This window comes from Equus asinus, chromosome 28 (assembly GCF_041296235.1).
Source record: "Equus asinus isolate D_3611 breed Donkey chromosome 28, EquAss-T2T_v2, whole genome shotgun sequence".
NCBI classification, from domain to species: Eukaryota; Metazoa; Chordata; class Mammalia; order Perissodactyla; family Equidae; genus Equus; species Equus asinus.
This window is the reverse complement of record NC_091817.1, coordinates 50,240,648-50,259,876: the sequence shown is the minus strand read 5'-3', so window position 1 is coordinate 50,259,876 and position 19,229 is coordinate 50,240,648. Positions and strand designations below refer to the sequence as shown.

Sequence of the window (19,229 nt, the reverse complement as noted above, 5' to 3'; positions counted from 1 at the left end):
TTCTCAGGCTTAAAATTGGGACGCTATCTAACAATGTGTGTGGAAACTCCCCAATGTAAAAAGTATTTACGGGTTGATCTGGCTGCACCTACAGAAAAACCCAAATAGAAGTAGCTCAAAAAGATAGGGGTTTATTTTCTCACATTAAAAAAATGCTAACATAAGTAGTCCAGGGCTGGTATGTCAGCAAAAACCCAGGCTCCTTCTAGGTTTCTGCTCTCCCATCCTTAGTGGGTGGATCTTGTCCTCCTCCTCTCAAGATGGTTGCCTAAGCTCTAGCCATCACCTCCAAGTTCCAGGGAGGAAAAAGGAAAAAGATGAAGAAAGGGTACTCCACTTGCCAGCTGAATCCCCTTTTAAAGTGTCTTTCCTGCAAGTCCCTACCAACACCATCCATTTAGGTACCATAACTGCCTACCCTTGTATGCCGCGGAGGGTAGGAAGTATCTTCTGTCTGGTCAATTGTCCCCAGTAACACTGGGGTTATGTTAATAAGGAAGCAAGAGAGAATGGGTGCTGGGTTGGCAACTTGCAGCCCCTAGCACAGCCACTACCCAGGCAGGACAGACTACCGAAGCCCCACCAGAGACAGGAGCTGCGCTGCAGGGAAGACGTCCGGGTGTGGGCAGCCTGCGGCCCACTGGCATTGGAACCAGCACCTGCGTGTTGGTGCTTCTCAGCCCTCCTGGAGGTCTTCAAGTCCACGTCCAGCAGGGGAGGAGGGGGCGTGGCGGCGGGGACTTACGTGTTTCTCACACACTCTCTGCTCATTTTTCCCCTTACTTCTGTAACGTGAAGAATCGATCCTGTGCTGGTTAGACAGGCAGAAACCCAAAGGCGTGCAGAGTGAGTCCAGCTGAGCTCCAGCCCTGGGCCCGTGAGGCTGCCAGCCTTTCCTGATGCCCTGGGCCGCCTCACTGTGCTCGGGACCCTCTTCGGAGCGGCTGAGAGGGTAAGAGGGGCTCACAGCTGCCCTGGGGAGCCCGAATCAAGGAAGCCAGCAGCTCAGCAGACGAGGAGCAGACTCTGTGCGTGGGGCTCAGGCCCAGCAGGTCCTCACTGCCTCTCTCACTTCACGGGCCATGTTGCCAAATGACAAAGGCACGAGAACCTGGGCCACCTGATCCCGCAAGGGGCTGTCACCAATCACAGTCAGCTAGTTAGACAATCATCTGAACTCGGCTGAGAAGGCTTCTGCGGAAGCAGAAGGCAGAAATCCACATGCATCAGCCTCTCCTCAAACGCAAGCCCCCGACGCCACTGCAGCGGGCCCAGGGTCCCGGGGACAGCAGGGGAGGGGAACTCACCTCCTGGGCCGCGTCTGGCCCTCGGGCCATGAGGAAGCGCCCAGGTGGAAGAGGGCTCTTGCACGTGACTCCTTCAGCTCAGAAAGCAAGCAGCAGCTGAGGAGACGCTGCGGTCACAGGAGGCTCCTGGGTCTCCTGAGGGCTGCCTCCCAAGGCTGGGCTGGGCCCAGAAAGAGGACTTCTCCCCTTGGGGAAGGCATGCGGCTGTCCCATATGCCCCTCTCCATCTGGCTCTGGGCACAGACAGCCCACTGGTCAGCCACTGCAGAGCACAGAGGGCAGACAGCGGAGCAGAGGCGAGCCCACGGGTCCCTGTGTGCCTTCATCTGCCACCCCACTCCCCATGCCCCTTCACACCTACTGGGCACGACGGCTCTCCACTCTGTCTGGTCCCTGACCTCTGCCCCCTGCCCCAAAAAGTCCCATGTTAAACTCCCTTTAGTCAGATCCTCTGCTGACAGAGATGGAAAACGCCACATCTGATCTCACAGGACCTTTAGTCGACACGTGTTGTGCTCGAGGCCTCGTCTCCGGCAGCACGTGCAGGACACTCGGGAAAAGGCAGAGGATAATAAATACATGACTAGACACTCCAATTATGTACAGAAGTCTTCTCTCCCAGATGACGCGCAGCAGAGTGCTCGCTCAGCACACCTGGATCATCATAGATGTCACCATGCTGTCGAACGCCCTGCAGAGAAGCACACCAAGTCAGAGGAGCAGACCCGGCCCCCATGCTCGCAAGCACAGGGACAGGCTCAGCGCGCCGCCAGGCCTGGACACCAGGGGCGGCGGTCTCCACGGTCCCAGATAATCAACTCAGTGGAGAAGCCAGGATGTGCGTCCAGCCACAGCAGGGGATGAGAGCCTCCTGCCTCACCGCTCTGCCCCTGGGCAGGGTCTCCATGCAGAGCTGGAGGAGCTGTGCATGGGCATGGAGGCTGGGGTGCAGTGAGCACAGCAGCTGCCCCTGCCCTGCACGGCCCGGGAGACACAGGCTTCTGCATGCTTCTCCCACCTGGGACCCAGGACAACCAGACACAGTGTCACAGCTGAGGGAAGGTGCCACGGGAGGGCCTGGCTTGGATTACTGCAGTGTCCTCTCCCCTGGTGGCTACAAGGAGCCCGTGGGCACTGTGCCTAGGGATGCTGGGGTTCCCAGGAGCAGGTGTGAAGAGTGTGCACACAAATGCTTCTCTGTGAAGCATCTTCGTGATGGTCCCACATTAAGACTGTTTTTATCTGAAGACTATTTGGAAGATCCCTGCAATTCCATTTCCTAACCGTCCAAGTTCAGCGTCAAAGACAGAATCAGGCAGTGACAAGGGGACGTTTTCTCCCGAAAGGCCCCTGTCCATATGTCTGGGCCCTTGCTGGGTTCTGTGGAGGCGCCCCTGTGCCTGCTGGGCACAGGTGGGAAACCAAATGGGCGAGCCCTGCCTGCCGCGAGCCCTAGCTGCCCTCCGTCTGTTTCCTGTGTTGGAGATCCCTGTAAGAGTCTGTTTGGAAAAACAGGCTTCTGCTGCTTCAAAATCACTTAAAAAGACGTTCTCTCCCTGGCTCTCAGGATCGCTGTCTTTAGCAGGGCTACAAACGGCAGAAGGTGGCAAACCCCGGGGGGGCAGCAGCCCACCTGGACTGGATGCGGTCCCCCGGGTTGTAGAAGGGGTTGCACATCACATCTGTGTAGGAGCTGTGCAGCTTCCGGAACATCTGAAACAAGAACCAACAACGTTTTAATCCCCATGTACTCACGGCTACTGCCAAACTTCTGGCCTCTCAGCATCTCTAAACAAAGGGGAAAAAATAAAACAAACCGGCCCAGGCCTGGCCTGCACCTCCCCTGGCTTACACTGCGGATCTCGTTGTCCCGCAGCGCCGTGTTGGAGGAATCCACCACCATGACAAACTTCACCCTGGAGTTGGTCACGTAGCCGTATCTGCACAGCTGGTTAGGGAAGGTGCTTTAGCACGGGCACTCTGCGACAGCATGAAACACAGCATCACCATGGAAAGCGTGGAAGCAGAGGGCCATCTATGCACGTCCCCGCACTCCAAAGCCACTTTGCAAAAACAGGACAGCCTTGCATCACAGGAGGTGCCCAAAGCTGGGCCGTCCCAGCCCAAAGAAGACCAGCCATTCAACATTACCTGACCCTACAGTACACCTCGGGCCCAATCCCCAGATGCAAAACCCCGAGGGGAGAGACCCTCACTGACAGGCCCCCCACAGGCGTGAAGGATACACCTTGTAGTCCTCTGTGGGGTACAGCAGGCCCAGGTAGAGCTCCCTCTGGTCCACCAGGGCCTTCCCCATGGCCGAGATCTTCTCGTCCACCACGTCCAGGGACGTGTGCACCATGTAGTGGAACTTCAGCTCATTCTCCGTGGGGACGCTGCGGATGTAGAGAGGGTAATTCTGCAAGAAAGGATGACAGCAACTGAAGTGATGAGAATCCACCCCGTGCACGAAAAGGAGGCCAGAGCACTCAGGAGGGAGAAACAGCCAAGCGCCAACCAGCAGGGAGCATGCTCTCCTTCTTGAAAACTCTTTCCTAACTCTGAAGGCACTGCCTTCAGGGGACCCAATCTCACCTGAGGTTTATATATTGTCTGCAAAGGGGCATCACTAGGGTGGGCAGAAAAGAGAAGACAGCTCCGAAAAATGGATTTGAGCACAGCCTGACAACTAACTCGGTGACCTGGACAGGTCAGCCACCTGCCATGTGGGGCCCGGTCCTAGCGCGCGCTCTACTCCTGGCCCCAGAAGACTGGCTGCTTCCCAGTACTCCACCCACCACTGTCTTCTCAGCCCAGCAGAGACACTGGCAGGCCCTCTCAGCAAACCCTTCAGGGCTCGGCTCGCACCTCCCTTCACCTCTGCACAGCCTTCCTGACCAGCCTAACCGCGGAATTAACAGTGTCTTCCCGGGGCTCCACGTGCCACAATTCATGCTTCTATCCCATGCCTGACGCTGCACACAACGCTCTGCCTACTCTAATGGGGCTGACATCTGGTGAAGGAGATAGTCAACAAACCAGCCAACAAGTAGGTAACGCGTTGTAGGGGAACGCGCTGAACTGGACTTGGAGAGCTTCGCAGCGGGACCGCCCGTAAGCCTGGTCTTCTAGGAGACACGGCTTTGTGCAGCAGGAGCACGAGGACGGCCACCCAGCTCAGTCTTAGGATTCAGAAACAGCTTTTAGGAGAAATGAAATCTATGGGGACCAGGGAAGGGATGGGAGTGGGGAAGAGGGGTTCCAAGTGCGAAGACCCAAAGGTGAGAGAGCAGAGCCGTCGGGGAGCTGCAAGAATTCCGCTGGGTTGGAGTGGAAGGATGTCAGGGGTATGAGGGACGGGGATGAAGCGACCAGGTTATTTAGACGTTATTCTAAGTCAGTGAGAAGCCACTGGAGAGGTTTTAGGCAGGCGCATGGCACGATGTAATTTGTTTTCCAAACAGCACTGTGGCTGCGGTGCGGAGACTGTCAGTGGTCCGGGTGGGCGCGGTGGAGGAGGACGGAGAGGCGTGGACGGCCAGACGCGGGGGCAAGAAGGCACAGAGCCCGCGCACGGACGGGACAGGAGGTCAGGGCTGTGGGCGCCGGGGGCCACTCCGGCAGCGGGAGGTGCGGGTCTGGGAGGGGCCTGCCCGGACCGCCCCGCACCCCCGGCGCTCGACGAGGCCTTGGGGCCCGCCCTTCCGGAGCCCGCGGGCAGGGACGGAGCGGACGGCGGAGAGCGCGGGCGGGGCCCGGCCGGGGTCCCGGGGCCGCCCTCCCGGGGCAGCCCTCCGCGGGGCCGCCCGCGTACGCACCTCCTTGGCGATCACCGCCACGCACACCGCCATCTTGGGAGGTCTGCGGCCGCGTCACGTGACCCCGCCGCCGGTCACGCAACCGCCAGAGCCCCGCCCCCGGATCACGGGGTTGGTTAGGACCCGCCCGTCTCGTCACGCGACCGACCCACGCCCCAACCCGTCGGTCGCGCGGCTGGCCCTGGCCCCGCCCCTCCTGTCACTCAGCCCGCCAGGGCCCCGCCCCTCCGGTCACGCGGTCGATCCAGGCCCCGCCCCGCCGCCCTGCCGGAAGGGCCGCCAGTCGCTTCCAGACGCTGACCGGGTTCTGCTGCTCCCGGCGCGGTTGCTATGGCGGCGGTTACCGCGGTGACGAGGTGGCGGCTGCTGCTGGTGCTGAGCGCTGCGGCACTGGGGGCCGCGGGCGCCCCGCAGCCCCCCAACATTCTGCTGCTGCTCATGGACGACGTGAGTGCAGGGTGGGCCGGGCTCCGGGAGGGCTGCGCGCGGGCTGCCGTGGGCCACCGTGGGGGTTCTGCGGGGGCGGCCGGCGGTGGGGCAGCGCCTGGCCCTGCGGAGGCAGCCGCGCGGGCGATGAAGCCGAGGTGAGGTATCGAGTCCAGGCTGGGCCAGGAGATCCTTCCTGTGCTCTTCCCTTTTCCGCTCCTCCCGCCCGCGGAGGACGGAGGGCCAGCCCAGATCAGCGCGGCTCTGGCCGATGAAGACAGCTCCCCGGCACCCCTGCACAGCCTTCACCCCCCAGTGCCTGGGGTGTGTGGGGCAGGGAGGGGTGCAGAGCTGACCCAGACCCAGCGCCGGCCAGCATGCCTGCCTGCCTGCCTTGGAGCTCGCTTCCCTCTGCCTTGGGCTACTGGACCTGCCCGGCCCCCGGGCTATCCTTGTCCAGCAGGGCAGGCTGCTCCCGCCCTGCCAAGAAGTCTGGCCAAAAGTCAGGTCTTTGTGGAGCCTGGAGGAACTGAACCGGGAGGAATGTCCCTGGTTGTGTGTGTGCAGCCCCGGGCCCCCAGTGACACTGGTGACACTGGTTGGTCAAGCCCACAGAGGTTAGCAGGATTCCTGGCTGGGAGCTGAGCTGTACACTTGTCCCTTTGTGGTTGTGTCCTGTGTTCCTTACCCGAGGAGGCTGGGATGCGATGGAGATTCTCAAATCAGTCAATGTGAGGCATCGGGGTAAAGCTGGAGCCCGCACACACGTGGGCGCAGATCCCACTGCCCCCTGAGCTCTGGAAAGGCCTTGGAGCTCTTTGGCCCCTGTCCTGGCCATAACCAGCTCTGGGAGCGTCTTTACTTGAGGGAGGGTGATGTCGGGAGCTCCCCTGCCTGGGTGCCCCAGGGTGGGGCGGCAGGAAAGGGGAACAGCCAGCCAGGAGGCCCAGTGCCAGGCCCCTCCTGTGCAGCTTCCTCCTTGTAGCTACGGGGTTCTTAGACAGCTGAAACCCAAAGAAGCCTGGCAGACCTCTGTGCTGGTCAGCGAATGTGGGTTACTCAGGACTTTTTTGGTGGCAAATGAGAGAAAACGTACTCAAAGTGACTTAAGCAGAAATGGGAACCCCAGCTATCCTGACTGGATGGCTTCAGGCCGGTGGGATCCAGAGGCCCCCACTCCCCCAGCTCTGTGTCCTCACTTGGCCTCGTCCACCCCGACGGTCAGCAGACCCAGTGGGAGGGCACACTGCCCAGCCCCCTGAGCCAGGGTCTCGGGGGAAGGGGTCTGCTGGCCTGTCCAGCTGGGGCCTCGAGCCCACCCCGGGGAGGGCCGCTTGGGGAGCAGGACGAGGACAATTATGGCGAGGCTTGCAGACCCCTCGACTGCCCAGGGTGGCACCTGGGGAGGGTAGGGATGGCATCTGTCTCCTTCCTCAGCCTGTCCTCAGACCCAGGACAGGCCCCCTGTACACGTGTGTGGAATGAGTTTAGAAGACACTGAGAACCATTTCTTCTCTGGAGCTGACTCATCACCGTTGTCCAAGGCCAATGGGGCCCTAGGGACAGGGGGCCAGAGGCTCCCTCCTGGGGTATCCCAGACCACTCCTGCTCCCAAGGGCCCGGGCACTTCCTTGTCTTTAATATAGGACTAGGAAGGACTTCTCCGCCTACTGAGGAGGTTTAACGTCGGGCTGTACAGAGGCCAACTCTGGTGTCACCATGGTGGGCCCATCAGTGGGGGCCGCAGCCTGAACCTCCAGAGCCAAACAGTGGACCCTGTGTGTCCTTCGGTGTGTGATCACGTGGATGAGCACATGGCCAGAGTGTCTTCATAATCATCCCTCGCAGCCAGCCACGAGTGAGGCTTGCATTGATCAAAAGTCTGGAAATTCTAAGTAGAGGAGAAGCTGAGGGCAGGAGGAGGCCATAACTCCTGGGTCCTGGCTGCTTTTGCTTCTGTGAACGTGGGCAGCCACGTAGGGGAGGGAAGAGATACTTAACGCTGCCTGCAAAACCCGCATGGGGTCTCTTCCCTGATGGCTTCATTTCACCCCAGTGACTCTGCAAGGCAGATGTGAATGTCCCTGTTCTCATAGCTGAGAAAGCTGACCAATTAGTAATAATAGAATGGTACTGAGCAGAAGAGTTAGTGCAGCAGGCTGATGGCTGCCGGTCTCAGAGAGGCCCACCAGGAGGTGGGTCGGCCCTTGGCCGGCGTCAAGGACCTGGGATTCAGGGAGGCCCCCCACTCCCTGAGGAGAGGCTCTTGTGCTGAACTGTTCCTTCCTCCCAGAGGCTGGAATTTTGGTGGGTGCCAGGTAAGGGGTGGCCCCATGACCAGCCCCCCTGCCTCTCTCTGCTCCTCTGACCTGGGATGTGGCGGCCTAGAGGTACAGCAGCCACCCACGCCCGTGAGGACAAATCTGCATGCTGGGGTGCTCCTGCCTGCCTCCCTTTCTTCCTGCCAGCCGCCCCTCTCTCCAGGCATGCGTTTCATCCCAGCTCATGTTGTCACCGAATGTCTTCAAAATAAACCACCTCCAAACGGGCCAAAAGCCGAAAGGGCCAAATCCAGGTCTGCGCCACCCAGAGGGCCCCTGACAGCAGAACGCACAGTCGGCTCTTGGCGCCCCGTGTGTGACGCCCAGCCTCGAGCTGCCAGGCCCAGCAGAACACCGGCACTGTGCTTCGCGCCTCACTGCTCCGTTGAGATGGGTCCACGTTGCACACAGTCCTCCCAGTTCAAGTGGGGTTCATTGGTTGCTGGTAAATTCATGGCGTCATGCGCCCATCACCACAGTCAGCCTGAGGTCATTCTCCTCACCCCAGAAGAAACCCTGTCTCCGTTGGCAGTCACCCCCGTCCCCCGTTCACCCTGGCAACCACTAATCTGCTTTTCTGTCTGTGGATTTCCCTTCTCTGGATGTTTCTTATAAATAGGATCCTACATCTGTCCTTCTATGACCCACTTCCCTCACGTGGCATCTTGTTCTCGAGCTTCTCCACGTGGTCACCGTGTGGGTGCTTCACTCCGCTCTACGGCTAGTCGTGTTCTGCCGTGTGGATGGACCGCGTTTCATCAGTTCATCTGTCGATGGACGCTGCTTGTGTCCACCTCCCAGCGTTCATAAGCAGTGCTGCTGGGAACACACGCTCTCACGTGGTCGTGTTTTTGGACTCTGGATTGCCGGAGTGGAATCGCTGGGTCCAACGGGCACTTGCTTTGGCTCTTGGAGCACCTTCTCGGGGGGCAAGGATTTGAGGGAAGACCCCACTCACGCGGGCTGCAGCTCCCTGGGCCCCGCTCTGCAGCCGGAGCTCCCCCTTCTCCAGGGGAAGCGGGGACAGCGTTGAATCATTGTGGAAGCGATGCCCTTGGGGCTTACGCTGAGGGGACATTTAAGGAGACTGGTTTGGAGGGACCTTGTCGCAGTTGACGAATCCGGAGGAGAACCTACGCCACCAGGCCAGGCCGCGTCCCGCCCGCCTGTGATGCTGAGGGGAGTCCTGGTGTCAGGGCTCCCCCCAGGACGTGGGCTCCAGGAGGATGCGTTCAGTCGGCAAGTAAAGTTCATTCCCCATGTCCTTTTCTAAGTGTTGTTTAAAAATGTCTTAGGACGACAGTTCAGAAACACACAGCGAAGGTGGAAGAGTGCTACGGCGCACCTGCTGGGGATCCCCCGCCAGTCTCCTCTCCTCCTGGCTTCATCGCGGGTCTGTGCGTCCACCCACGCCTGCCCACGTGTTAACATGTCTTACCACTGGGCTCGTTTGATTTTGGTACAGTGCATTTAACATAAAATTGACCGTTTTAACCATTTTTAAGTATACAGTTCAGTAACATTTAGCACATTTGCAATATTGTGCGTTCACCAGCGCCATCTAGTTCCAGAACATTTTTGTCACTCCAAAAAGAAGCCCTGTCCCCAGTGCAGTCACTGCCCGTTCCCCTCCCCCACCTCCTGGCAACCATTAGTCTGCTTTATGTCTGCGGCTTTGCCTGTTCTGGACGTTTCGCGTGAATGGAATCAGACCATAGGTGGTCTTGTGTGTCTGGCTTTTCTCACGGAGCGTCACGTTTTCCAGGTCATTCAGGCCAGTGTGTCAGAGCCTCACTCCTTTCGTGGCTGAGTAGTATTGCATAGTGTGCACATTAGTTTCTCAGGACATAAATTACTGCAAACTTGCTGCCTTAGAGCAACAGAAATTTATTCTCTCCCAGTTCTGGAGGCTAGCGTCTGGAAGCACGGGGTCACAGGGCTGGCTTCCCTCTGTGAAGGCCGGGATTCTCTGTGAGCCAGCAGCGTTGGGGCAGGACTGGAAAGGGGTGGCCGGGTGGCTGTGCCCACCAAGAGGAGCCGGCGCCTGTGACCGAGCCCCACGTGCTGGCGCCAGTGCCCGCACCCGGGCCCCTGGCCTGTTCCCACTCATCTTCCCCGGGACGGAAGGAGGCTCATCCCATCTCTCTCTGCTCTTTCCTGCAGATGGGGTGGGGCGACCTGGGGGTGTACGGAGAACCTTCCAGAGAGACCCCAAATTTAGACCGGATGGCCGCTGAAGGGATGCTTTTCCCGAACTTCTACACGGCCAACCCCCTGTGCTCACCGTGTAAGTCGGGGCTGGTACCGGGCAGGGGGAGGGACGGGGCACGGGCGTTTCCTCTGAGGGCCCAGAGCACGGGCAGGCGGGCTGTGCCCTTCCCTGGGATCCTGGCGCTGGCAGCACCCGGGCTCCGGGAGCAAGGCTGGGAGAGGCCCAGGGGCTTGAGCCTCTCAGGACCCTTGAGGTGAAAGTCACTGCCTGCGGCAGGGCTGCTGTTCTGATTCCTGGAGCTGAGCGGCCACTGGCTGGGGAGGTGCCTCTGGCCATGGGGGTGGGGTCGAAGGACAGGAGGCAGGGGGTCCCTTCCTCAGGGAGAGACCCACCCCTGCTGAGAGGTAGGGCGTACATGCTGATCTTGAGGCAGAGAAGTAACGCCTCCCGGGGCGGGGGGGCGTGAGGAGAGGCCTGTGGACCCTGCGCTCCTCGTGGCCCACCTGGACCTGTCTGTGCAGGAGTGGTCTGCCCACCCTGGCCCTCAGGAGGCAGGCGGGATTCACAAGCGCCGGGAGCAGAGCCGGTGGCGAGTATGACAGGTGGCGCCCACCTCATGGCCTCTCTTTTATCACCTCCATGTAGCGCGGGCAGCTCTGCTCACTGGACGTCTGCCCATCCGAAACGGCTTCTACACGACCAGTGGGCATGCCAGGAACGGTACGCTGTGCACTCAGAGTGCTCCTGCGGCACGGGGACCCAGGACAAGGGGGGGACATCTGCCACCTGCTCACCTGGAACCCTCCCTCTCCAGGGCAACACTCCTTGCTCAGGTTCAAGGCTTTGTTTGGGTTATAACGTGTCATTTTAAAACAGACTGCAGCATTTCCACCAAAAACAACATGTTTTAGGCAAGTAGAGAAGAAGGTGAGGTCAGTGCGAGGGCTCGGGGACCAGGGCGGGGCCAGGCCTCCTTCCTGGCTCCCGCTCTGAGCAGAAGGCTGAGGCCCACAGGCAACACTCACAACTCCTTCCCTGCCCCGTCCTGTCCCCAGGGCTTCCCAGCATGGGCTGGCGAGTTGGGAATCTCCCAAGGAGCTGCTGCCCTTTTGCGGGGGGGCAAGCTATACGCCCACAAAGAGACCTGAGAAAGCCAGGTGCTGTGGGTCCGACCAGGGAGCGTGCTGGGACAATCATGCTCCAGGGCCGGCCTCACAGACAAGAGGGATTTCATGTGGCCGTTGAAGAAGGGAGGCCTGGCCAGAGCAGGCCCTCATGGTGTCAGATGGGGTGTTCCCGAGACCCCAGGGGGACCAGCACAGGGGTCAGGAGGCTGGGGCTCTGTCCTGATGGTCCAGACCCCTCTGGGACCGGTGGTTTGCCCCATCTCCACCTGGTAACGGTGCAGACTTTGAGGCGGTGCCAGGAAGACCCCAAAGGGCCACACAGCAGTGGCAGCTCCTAACCAGGGCTTTGCCGTTGACCCTGAGGGTCCAGGGTTCAGATGTGTCACCTTCTGTAGCATGGCCTCCTCCACATGTGCACACGGCTCACACGCTGCCTCGCTCTTCCAGCCTACACGCCGCAGGAGATCGTGGGCGGCATCCCAGACTCGGAGCGCCTCCTGCCCGAGCTGCTGAAGGAGGCCGGCTACGTCAGCAAGATCGTGGGCAAGTGGTGAGTCCTGACGCTCACCTGCCTGGCGTGTTCCGCACGAGGGGTCCTTACTAAACCCTTCCAGACAGGGAGGACTTCTTGGCTGGCGAGTGGGGCCTCTGAGTCCCAGGTCCTTTTAGAAAAAGCGTTCCTTTAAAAGCTGGCATGGCCATACTGGGGGACCTCCTGTCACAAGGCTGGGTCCTCAGCCGCGAGTCCATGAACTCCTCGCACATCACGTGTCCCAGCCACCCGCCCCTTCCCTCTGCTCTTGTCCCTGGGCTGCCTGTTGCTGCAGCGTCACCAGAGGAGCCACATTATTGCACACACGGTACCGTCACAGGTGACACACCTTGTCAGCAAGCACGAGGCTCTGTCTGGCAGTGAAGTGAAAATGCAGCCAGGAGGTAGAGGACAGTCGTGAGCTGTGGAGTCACCGAATCGAATGATTGTGTCATAGCTCATGTGGCTGCACACGCCGTTTACACTGTTTCAAGCACATTAAAGAGTTTCTCTCTCTTACTCCCAGGAGGATGCCCAAGTGAGCAGCCCTGGAGGGTTCGTGTAAAGGTGAAATGTCTCTTTCCTTTCCCAAATGTTGAGGCCCTTGGAGACTAGCAAGGTCGCTTCCTACAGGAAGCCTTTCCTGATTTTCCAGCCCTTATTGTCTTTCCTTCACTGCACTGTGGCCCTTCTGCTCTTAACCCCTGTGGCACTCACTGGTGCTGCTTTCTCGAGGACAAGCGCCTTGTCTGCGCCCCTCAAGCACGGCCACTCCACACACATTGACAGTCATGGTGACGAGGGATCTGCAGATACCAGGAGAGTAGTTGTCAGAAACTCCTAGTGACCCAGAGAAGACTTGATGAATGCCTTCTCACTCCTGAGACAAGGTGGGGGCCGTCCTGCCCAGCGGACGAGCTCCGAGCAGATGGTGGCTGCAGAGCAGAGCTGACAGGGGTGCCCTGGGCCTCAGGCACCCTCCCAGCCTGCATGGTCCCCAGCAGCGCCAGGGAGACTGTGGCGGAGGGCAGCCACAGGGCCTGCCAGAGCCAGGTCAGGGCTGTGCCCATCCGATGGCTCTGTTCCAGGTCCAGCAGCCTCTCATTCACGGTGTTTGACTTGGGGCCACCAGGGCTGGAGTGCGAGCGTGCCTCCATGAGCTCTTGAGGTTTGTGACAACCATACAGGAGAGAGGTGAACACAGGAGGGGAAGAGGAGTCGGGCAGGGGCTAGAGAAGCAGCCCGTGTGGACTGGGGTGGTAGACGCGGTGCTGGTGGACCAGCCAGGGTCAGGGCGACCATGGCCAGTGCAAGGACGGGCTTTCAGAGGCCTGGGCAGAGGGCTCGGCCTCTCCTCCACCAGGTGGGGGTCCTGGTCTCAGCAGGGTCCCGTAGGGCCATGGCAAGTGTTGGCGGCTGAGGCCGTGACTGCCTGATGCCCTGCCTCCAGTCCCCAGTGCCAGGGATGCGGATTCCCTCAGCCTGACCAATCCTGGGTGGACAGGGCCTAGACGCCCGTAAGAGGCCATGCCACAGGGGACCGTGACAGGCTGCCACCCAGCTCACCTGCGGGCAGTGCTGGCCCGCCTGCTGTTTGGTGCAAGCACTTTGAATTGACGATTTAATGTGAGCAGACCCTTGGCCAGGTGTTTCTGTTAAGCAAAGGCCGTTTGAGCTGATAGATGTGGGCATGCAGCAGTGTCACACACAGCCAGCGTGACTTCCTCCCAGCAGGTGCTGGAGTAGGACACTGAGAAATGGCAGGGCATCATCGCATCAGGCCCAGAGAGGATGTGAGATGCAGGGAGGCAGCTCAAAGCACAGAGCTGGCAGTGAGGTTTCTGCAGAGAGAGGAGTCGCGTAGGGCCGGTGTTCGTGTACCTGGCAGAGGAGGCTCGAGGGGCCCTAGGTAGGCGCTGCGTGGCCGTCCGGGGCCGAGCGTTTTAGAGCTAGCAGTGGGGAACTGAGGCCCCAAGAGACACACTTCCTGGCGCCCACACTCGGTTGCTGACCGGCTCAGTTCTGGCCCCGGCCAAACCAGCCCCTCCACTGCCCACGCCACGTCCTCCCTGACCAAGTGACCAAGCTGTGCAGTGAACTCACGATGACTTGGGCTCTGTGTGTCCAGAGTAGCCTCCGAGTGGTCAGGGTGAGGCCTGCAGCAGAGGAAGAGGAACCCCCGCTCCCGGGACACTGTTTCCACACCCGTGGCACTGCGAGAGTTTTTGTGCAATGTAAAATGTAGGCCTAGGAAACCAACCCATTTCCTAGGTGGAGTCACCTCACTCCACGAGTGCCCGTGACCCAGAGCCAGTCACCCCAGAACCACTGCGTAAGCCAAGTGTTCTGAAGAGCGGGTAGGCCATGCTCAAGGGCCCCCAGCCCCTCCCATTCAGATGGGAGCTTGTTGGCACTTGCCGTTGGCAGGAGGACCCAATGTTAGGTGCCCCCAAGGAGAAGGGGCATGAGGGAGGGAACGGGGCCAGGATCCGGCAGCAGGCTCTGCACAGCTCCACCTGACACCCACAGGGTGGGGGGCCTTGCAAACACCCGCTCCGCTCCAAGGAGAGCCCGTCTCACGAACAGCTTGGCGGTTGTCCCCCTGCGGGCACTTGCCATGTTCTCCAGCCGTGCCATCCCCGTTGCGGCCAGGGCGCTGGGTCGGGGAGCAGCACTAGTCTGAAGAGGGTGATCCCGCGTGACAGCTCACCCAGCCCCCCAGGCCATGGGTCCCGTGGCCATCATCCTGAACTGGGAGAAGAGGCTCTTAGCAGCCTTAACCGGAGACACTGGGTAATTCCCTGATGGGAACGTTTCCTTCTTTGCAAACCCGGAGGGAAAACACTGTGTGCCGAGACACAACCCACAGAGGTGTCCTGAGAATTAATAAAAAGCCAGAGGAAGCAACCAGAGTGTGCGATGGAGCTGAGACTGGAGCTCTGGATGTCTCCCGGGTGGGTGTGAGATTTCTCATCACTTACCATCTTCCAGAGGCCCTCCTAGCATTCGCAGCAGGACACCTGAACACTCCTTTCCCTCCTCTCTACCCGGACACCCTTATTGTGCCTGAACACCATCCTCTGTGCTCAGATGCCCTCAGCATGCCTCAACAGCCTCACCATGCCTGAACACCCTTACTGTGCCTGGACGCCCTCACCCTGCCTGGACAGCCTGACTGTGCCTAGACAGCCTCTCCCATGCCTGGATGCCTTCACTGTGCCTGGACACCTACACTGTGCCTGGATGCCCTCACCGTGCCTGGACACCCGCACCGTGCCTGGATGCCCTCACCATGGCTGGACACCCTCACCGTGCCTGGACGCCCACACTGTGCCTGGACACCCTCACCGTGCCTAGATGCCCACACTGTGCCTGGACACCCTCACCATGCTTGGATGCCCTCACTGTGCCTGGATACTTACCCCGTGCCTGGACACCCTCACCATGCCTGGATGCCCTCACCATGCCCAGATGCCCTTGCCATGCCTGGACACCGTCCTGTGTGCTCAGATGCCCTCACCGAGCCTGGACACCCTCACTGTGCCCAGATACCTTCACTGTACCTGGACACCCTCCTCTGTGTCTGAAGCGCTCAGATATAGCCTGGGCAGTGTGTCACCCAGGGAGGGCAGGGTGGGTCCCGACACTCTCCTGAAGGGTACAGTCTTGATGTGTCCTGGGCTCAGTGCATACTCAGCGTTGGAAGGATGCTGGTTTCGTTGAATGTTCTGTGAAGGTGATGGGTGTCGCTGCTCAGAACTTTGGGGTGTCCCCGTGCTGTGTGAAGTCCTTGAAGTGTCTTGGGTTCCTGTTTCTAGGCATCTGGGCCACAGGCCTCAGTTCCACCCCCTGAAGCATGGATTCGACGAGTGGTTTGGATCCCCCAACTGCCACTTTGGACCTTATGACAACAGGGCCAGGCCCAACATCCCTGTGTACAGGGACTGGGAGATGGTCGGCAGGTAACGGGTCCCCCCTTCCTCTGCTGTTGCCCTGGGAGCGGGACGGAGTTTCTGGAACCACCTGCCCACCAGTGCTGGCGGCTCAGTGTGCAGGGCTCGGCTTTGCCACCTTGTTCTGCCCAGAGCCTTACAGGACTCAACGCCTAGGGCCACTGTGCCAGCCACGCCCACAGGGTTTCTGACCTTTTCAGAAAATATGATGAGGTGTGTGCACACGGCAACCATTGCACGCCATTTCTGGGGTTCGGGCCCTATGCAGCCCCTGGGCAGGCCCTGGGATCCAGCTTCAGAGGCCATCTGCCTCACCACATTGGCACGCCGGCTGAACTCGGGCCGTGCGGGATATCACAGCGTCTCAGAGGAAGGGTGGATGAAACCCTACTGTGCCTTCGAGAGTGAGTGCGTCTGCAGGCCGTCAGCTCCAGGACAGGCCTGTCTGGCCCACGGTCTGGCTGCAGGGCGCCTGCAGGTAGCCACACGGGGCCAGGGCCCTGGTCTTTCTTGAGTTTTGCTTAACGTTTTCTTTCTTTTTCCTTTTTTACTATTTTTATTTTTGATGGAAGCTCTCCTTACCCATCAGTGGACCAAAGAGCTGGGCTGACTCGTTGCCTTTTCCAGTAACAGCTTTGTTGAGATAGAACGCACACCCCGCACGTTCACCATCCGCAGTGGCAGTGGCTCCTAGGACAGCCATGCGCAGCTGGCCAGGCGTTGCCTCATGAGGAAGCCCCGCCCATTAGCTGCGGCCCAGCCCCCGTCTCCAGGCCCCGGGCCTCCTCCTGGCAGGTGCTGGAGTTGCCGTGGTGCCCAGCCTTAGCCCACCTTGTGCTCCACGACCTGTGACCTCAGGAGCCATGCGAGCACCTGTTCATTTGTTCAGAAATGGATGGAATAAGATAGAAATCATTCTTTTAAATGAGGCTCATGACATTGCCTGTGAAATCAGGGAGAAGGGGGCCGTCTCGGCCTGTAGTCTGATTTCTTTCTGGATGTGTGTTATTCTCAGATATTATGAGGAATTTCCAATTAATCTGAAGACCGGCGAAGCCAACCTCACCCAGATCTACCTGCAGGTGATGGGAGCCTGGGCTGGGCGGGCTCTGGATGCGGGCAGGTGGGCCTCTGGGCGGAGGAGGACGCTGTGCTCCCCTCCTCAGGAGGCCCTGGACTTCATCAGGAGGCAGCAGGCAGCGCGGCGCCCCTTCTTTCTCTACTGGGCCGTTGACGCCACACACGCACCTGTTTACGCGTCTAAGCCTTTCTTGGGCACCAGTCAGCGAGGGCGGTGAGTCCTTGGTCATGGAGATGCAGACCCCACCTGGGGGGTTCAGCTGTGCTTGCTTACCTCCGAGGGCAGGGCACTCGTTTCCCTTACTTCTCTAAGTATTGACTGTAGAGGACGACGGCAGTGGCTGTGCCTCGCTGGGAGTGTCCGCCAGCCCAGGATTGGTGGGGGGAGGGCTGCGGCCATGTGGCTCGTACCATCCTAGCTTAACTCTGCCAGCTTGAACTTGAATTTTCCTCCTTCTCTTCTCTGGGTTCAGCCAGTCTGTTTTGCTGTCCTTCCCTGAAGTTATGATTTAAGTGCTGTCTGATCAGACAGATGCCATTGGCCACCTGATAGCCGTTTGGTCTTCCTCACAGATACGGGGACGCTGTCCGGGAGATCGATGACAGTGTTGGGAAGATCCTGCACTCACTGCAGGACCTGGGGATCGCAGAGAGCACGTTTGTTTTCTTCACGTCGGACAACGGCGCTGCCCTCATTTCTGCTCCGAAACAAGGCAAGTGTTCGGAGTAGCCCCACTGGTCGTCGTGTGACGAGACCATCGATGTGGGTCCTTTCTTGGGAGTTAAATCAAATTGCACCAGAAGTAGTTGTCTCACAAAGTAGAATTTTTATTTGAGGCATGAAGAATGGAGACCATAGGCAATAATTTCACAAAGCTGTGGCCCCCCCGAGCATGGGCTTAGGGGGCGTCTTTATTTGGGTGGGGGATGAATATTCAAAGGGCAAGTTTCATTGTCACATGTGGAGGCGGGAACAAGCCTGCACGCACGGGAATTGAAATCAGGCATCGCGTGACTTCAAAATGGCTGCTTCACCCTCCCCGAGGACGGGAATTCCTGATGTGAATGCGGGCAGGTCGCTTTAGTCCAACGCTCTGCCTGTCTGTGCCCCTGCCAGTCTTGTGGCTATGGTCTGGGCTGGCCTCGTCCCAGTCAGAGCAGCTAGGTCCATGGCAGTTGTGGCTTAGAGTGTCTCCCTGGAACATCCCGGAAACCACGTAAGCTCAAGGCCCTGAGGTGTTAGATAAAGGAACAGCTGCCCCTTGCAAGAAGACAAGAGAGTAAGGTCAAACACAGAGGTTAGAGTTTAGGCAGGACAGGAGAAGGGAGTTAGGGTCCGTGTCTGGTAACAGTGATGACCGCAGATGAGGCTCCACTCGAGAACACCTGGCTCCCGCCACTTGCTCAGCGTCCCCTCAGCCGCCCGTGGGGTGGAATGTGGAGGGGCTCAGCCTGGGACCGTCCAGTGGGAACAGACATAGAAGCCCCAACAGCTGTGCTGTGGGGTCGACCTAGTCACACACGGGCAGGGCCGCCCGCTCACGCCGCCTTCTGTAGCCCACTGTCGTCCCCTCAAAGGATGGGCACCTCAGCCACTCCTGACCCAGGAAGGGCATGTCAGCGTGGGAGTGGTGAATGCCCGTTCCAGGCCTGACGCCCCCTCCCCAGTTTTGGGGTTTCTGGCTTCCCTGCAGGTGCCTGGTCATGAGAGAGAGCTTGGTGGGGGAGGACGGAGACCGAGGCCAGCGCCTTCGCCCTGTCCTGGCTCTGCCACTGAGCAGCCCTGGGGCGGGTGACATTCTGCTTCCCATCATCATCATCATCCGCATCCACATGCTAGCAGACACAGGCCCGATGACAGGAAGTCACCTGTCGGGACCTCCCAGCTAGCAGGTCACTGCTGCCTCCTGTGCATTTAGGGCTGAATGAGGTCACTTCTGGGCTTCTCCTCTGACGCTGTGGTGTTCTCCATTGGCATATTTTCCTAAACTCACAGACAGCTTACCTGGCAGGGATCAAAGTGGACAGACGCATCTGAGGGCAAGGGCCCCACCAGGTGCGTGTGGCCCCGGGGACTCGGGGTAGATGGTCTGATGGGTGACACCTCTCCCTCCCCAGGCGGCAGTAATGGCCCCTTTCTGTGCGGGAAGCAGACCACGTTCGAAGGCGGGATGAGAGAGCCTGCAGTCGCGTGGTGGCCCGGGCGCATCCCTGCAGGCCAGGTGAGTCAGGCTGGCTGCCTGCCCAGGCCTGCAGCCATCCTGGGGTGTGGAGGCTCAGCCCCCTCGCTGCCCTGCCCCCTCCACTCACTCTGCGTTGCCTAGGAAACGCGGAGGTCAGACTCACCACTCCCCTCCAAGCCAACCCCTCCCCAAGGAGGCAGCTGGTAAAGGGTGCATGCGGCAGCCACTGGGACAGTCTCCCATGGGGTATCGCCTGGGGTGTCAGGGAGG

At 59.7% G+C, this 19,229-nt stretch overlaps 2 protein-coding genes across 6 annotated transcripts in view; one reads left to right on the top strand and one right to left on the bottom strand.

Moving 5' to 3' along the window:
* Nucleotides 1-111: 111 nt before the first annotated feature.
* Nucleotides 112-5,278, bottom strand: TRAPPC2L (trafficking protein particle complex subunit 2L). Its single transcript, XM_044761407.2, has 5 exons — nt 5,126-5,278; nt 3,554-3,726; nt 3,160-3,247; nt 2,941-3,020; nt 112-1,998 (listed from the first exon to the last, which is right to left on the bottom strand). Exons 1-5 carry the CDS (start codon nt 5,156-5,158, stop codon nt 1,953-1,955), a joined length of 420 nt encoding a protein of 139 aa, XP_044617342.2. The 5' UTR covers nt 5,159-5,278; the 3' UTR covers nt 112-1,952.
* Nucleotides 5,279-5,359: 81 nt separating this feature from the next.
* GALNS (galactosamine (N-acetyl)-6-sulfatase) overlaps nt 5,360-19,229 on the top strand; it is a 29,016-nt gene continuing 15,146 nt past the window's right edge. The window contains exons 1-9 of one of the 5 annotated variants that reach the window (XM_014836576.3): nt 5,360-5,572; nt 10,036-10,159; nt 10,730-10,804; nt 11,659-11,761; nt 15,562-15,705; nt 16,712-16,778; nt 16,863-16,990; nt 17,350-17,489; nt 18,895-18,998. In XM_014836576.3, the coding sequence (XP_014692062.1) occupies nt 5,456-5,572; nt 10,036-10,159; nt 10,730-10,804; nt 11,659-11,761; nt 15,562-15,705; nt 16,712-16,778; nt 16,863-16,990; nt 17,350-17,489; nt 18,895-18,998 (1,002 nt within the window). In that variant the 5' untranslated portion in view covers nt 5,360-5,455. Of the gene's footprint in view, nt 5,573-8,491; nt 9,112-9,191; nt 9,332-10,035; nt 10,160-10,729; nt 10,918-11,658; nt 11,762-15,561; nt 15,706-16,711; nt 16,779-16,862; nt 16,991-17,349; nt 17,490-18,894; nt 18,999-19,229 lie in introns of those variants that run through there. The other 4 variants (XM_044761402.2, XM_044761401.2, XM_044761400.2 and 1 more) reach the window with 4 other exon arrangements.

Coding starts and splice junctions, on each gene's coding strand:
- TRAPPC2L (XM_044761407.2), bottom strand. CDS start 5,158: ATGGCGGTGTGCGTGGCGGTGATCGCCAAGGAG. Junction 3,248..3,553: donor CCCACAGAGGACTACAAGGT/GTATCCTTCACG, acceptor CCAGCTGTGCAG/ATACGGCTACGTGACCAACT. Junction 3,021..3,159: donor GGGACAACGAGATCCGCAGT/GTAAGCCAGGGG, acceptor TTCTTGTTTCAG/ATGTTCCGGAAGCTGCACAG.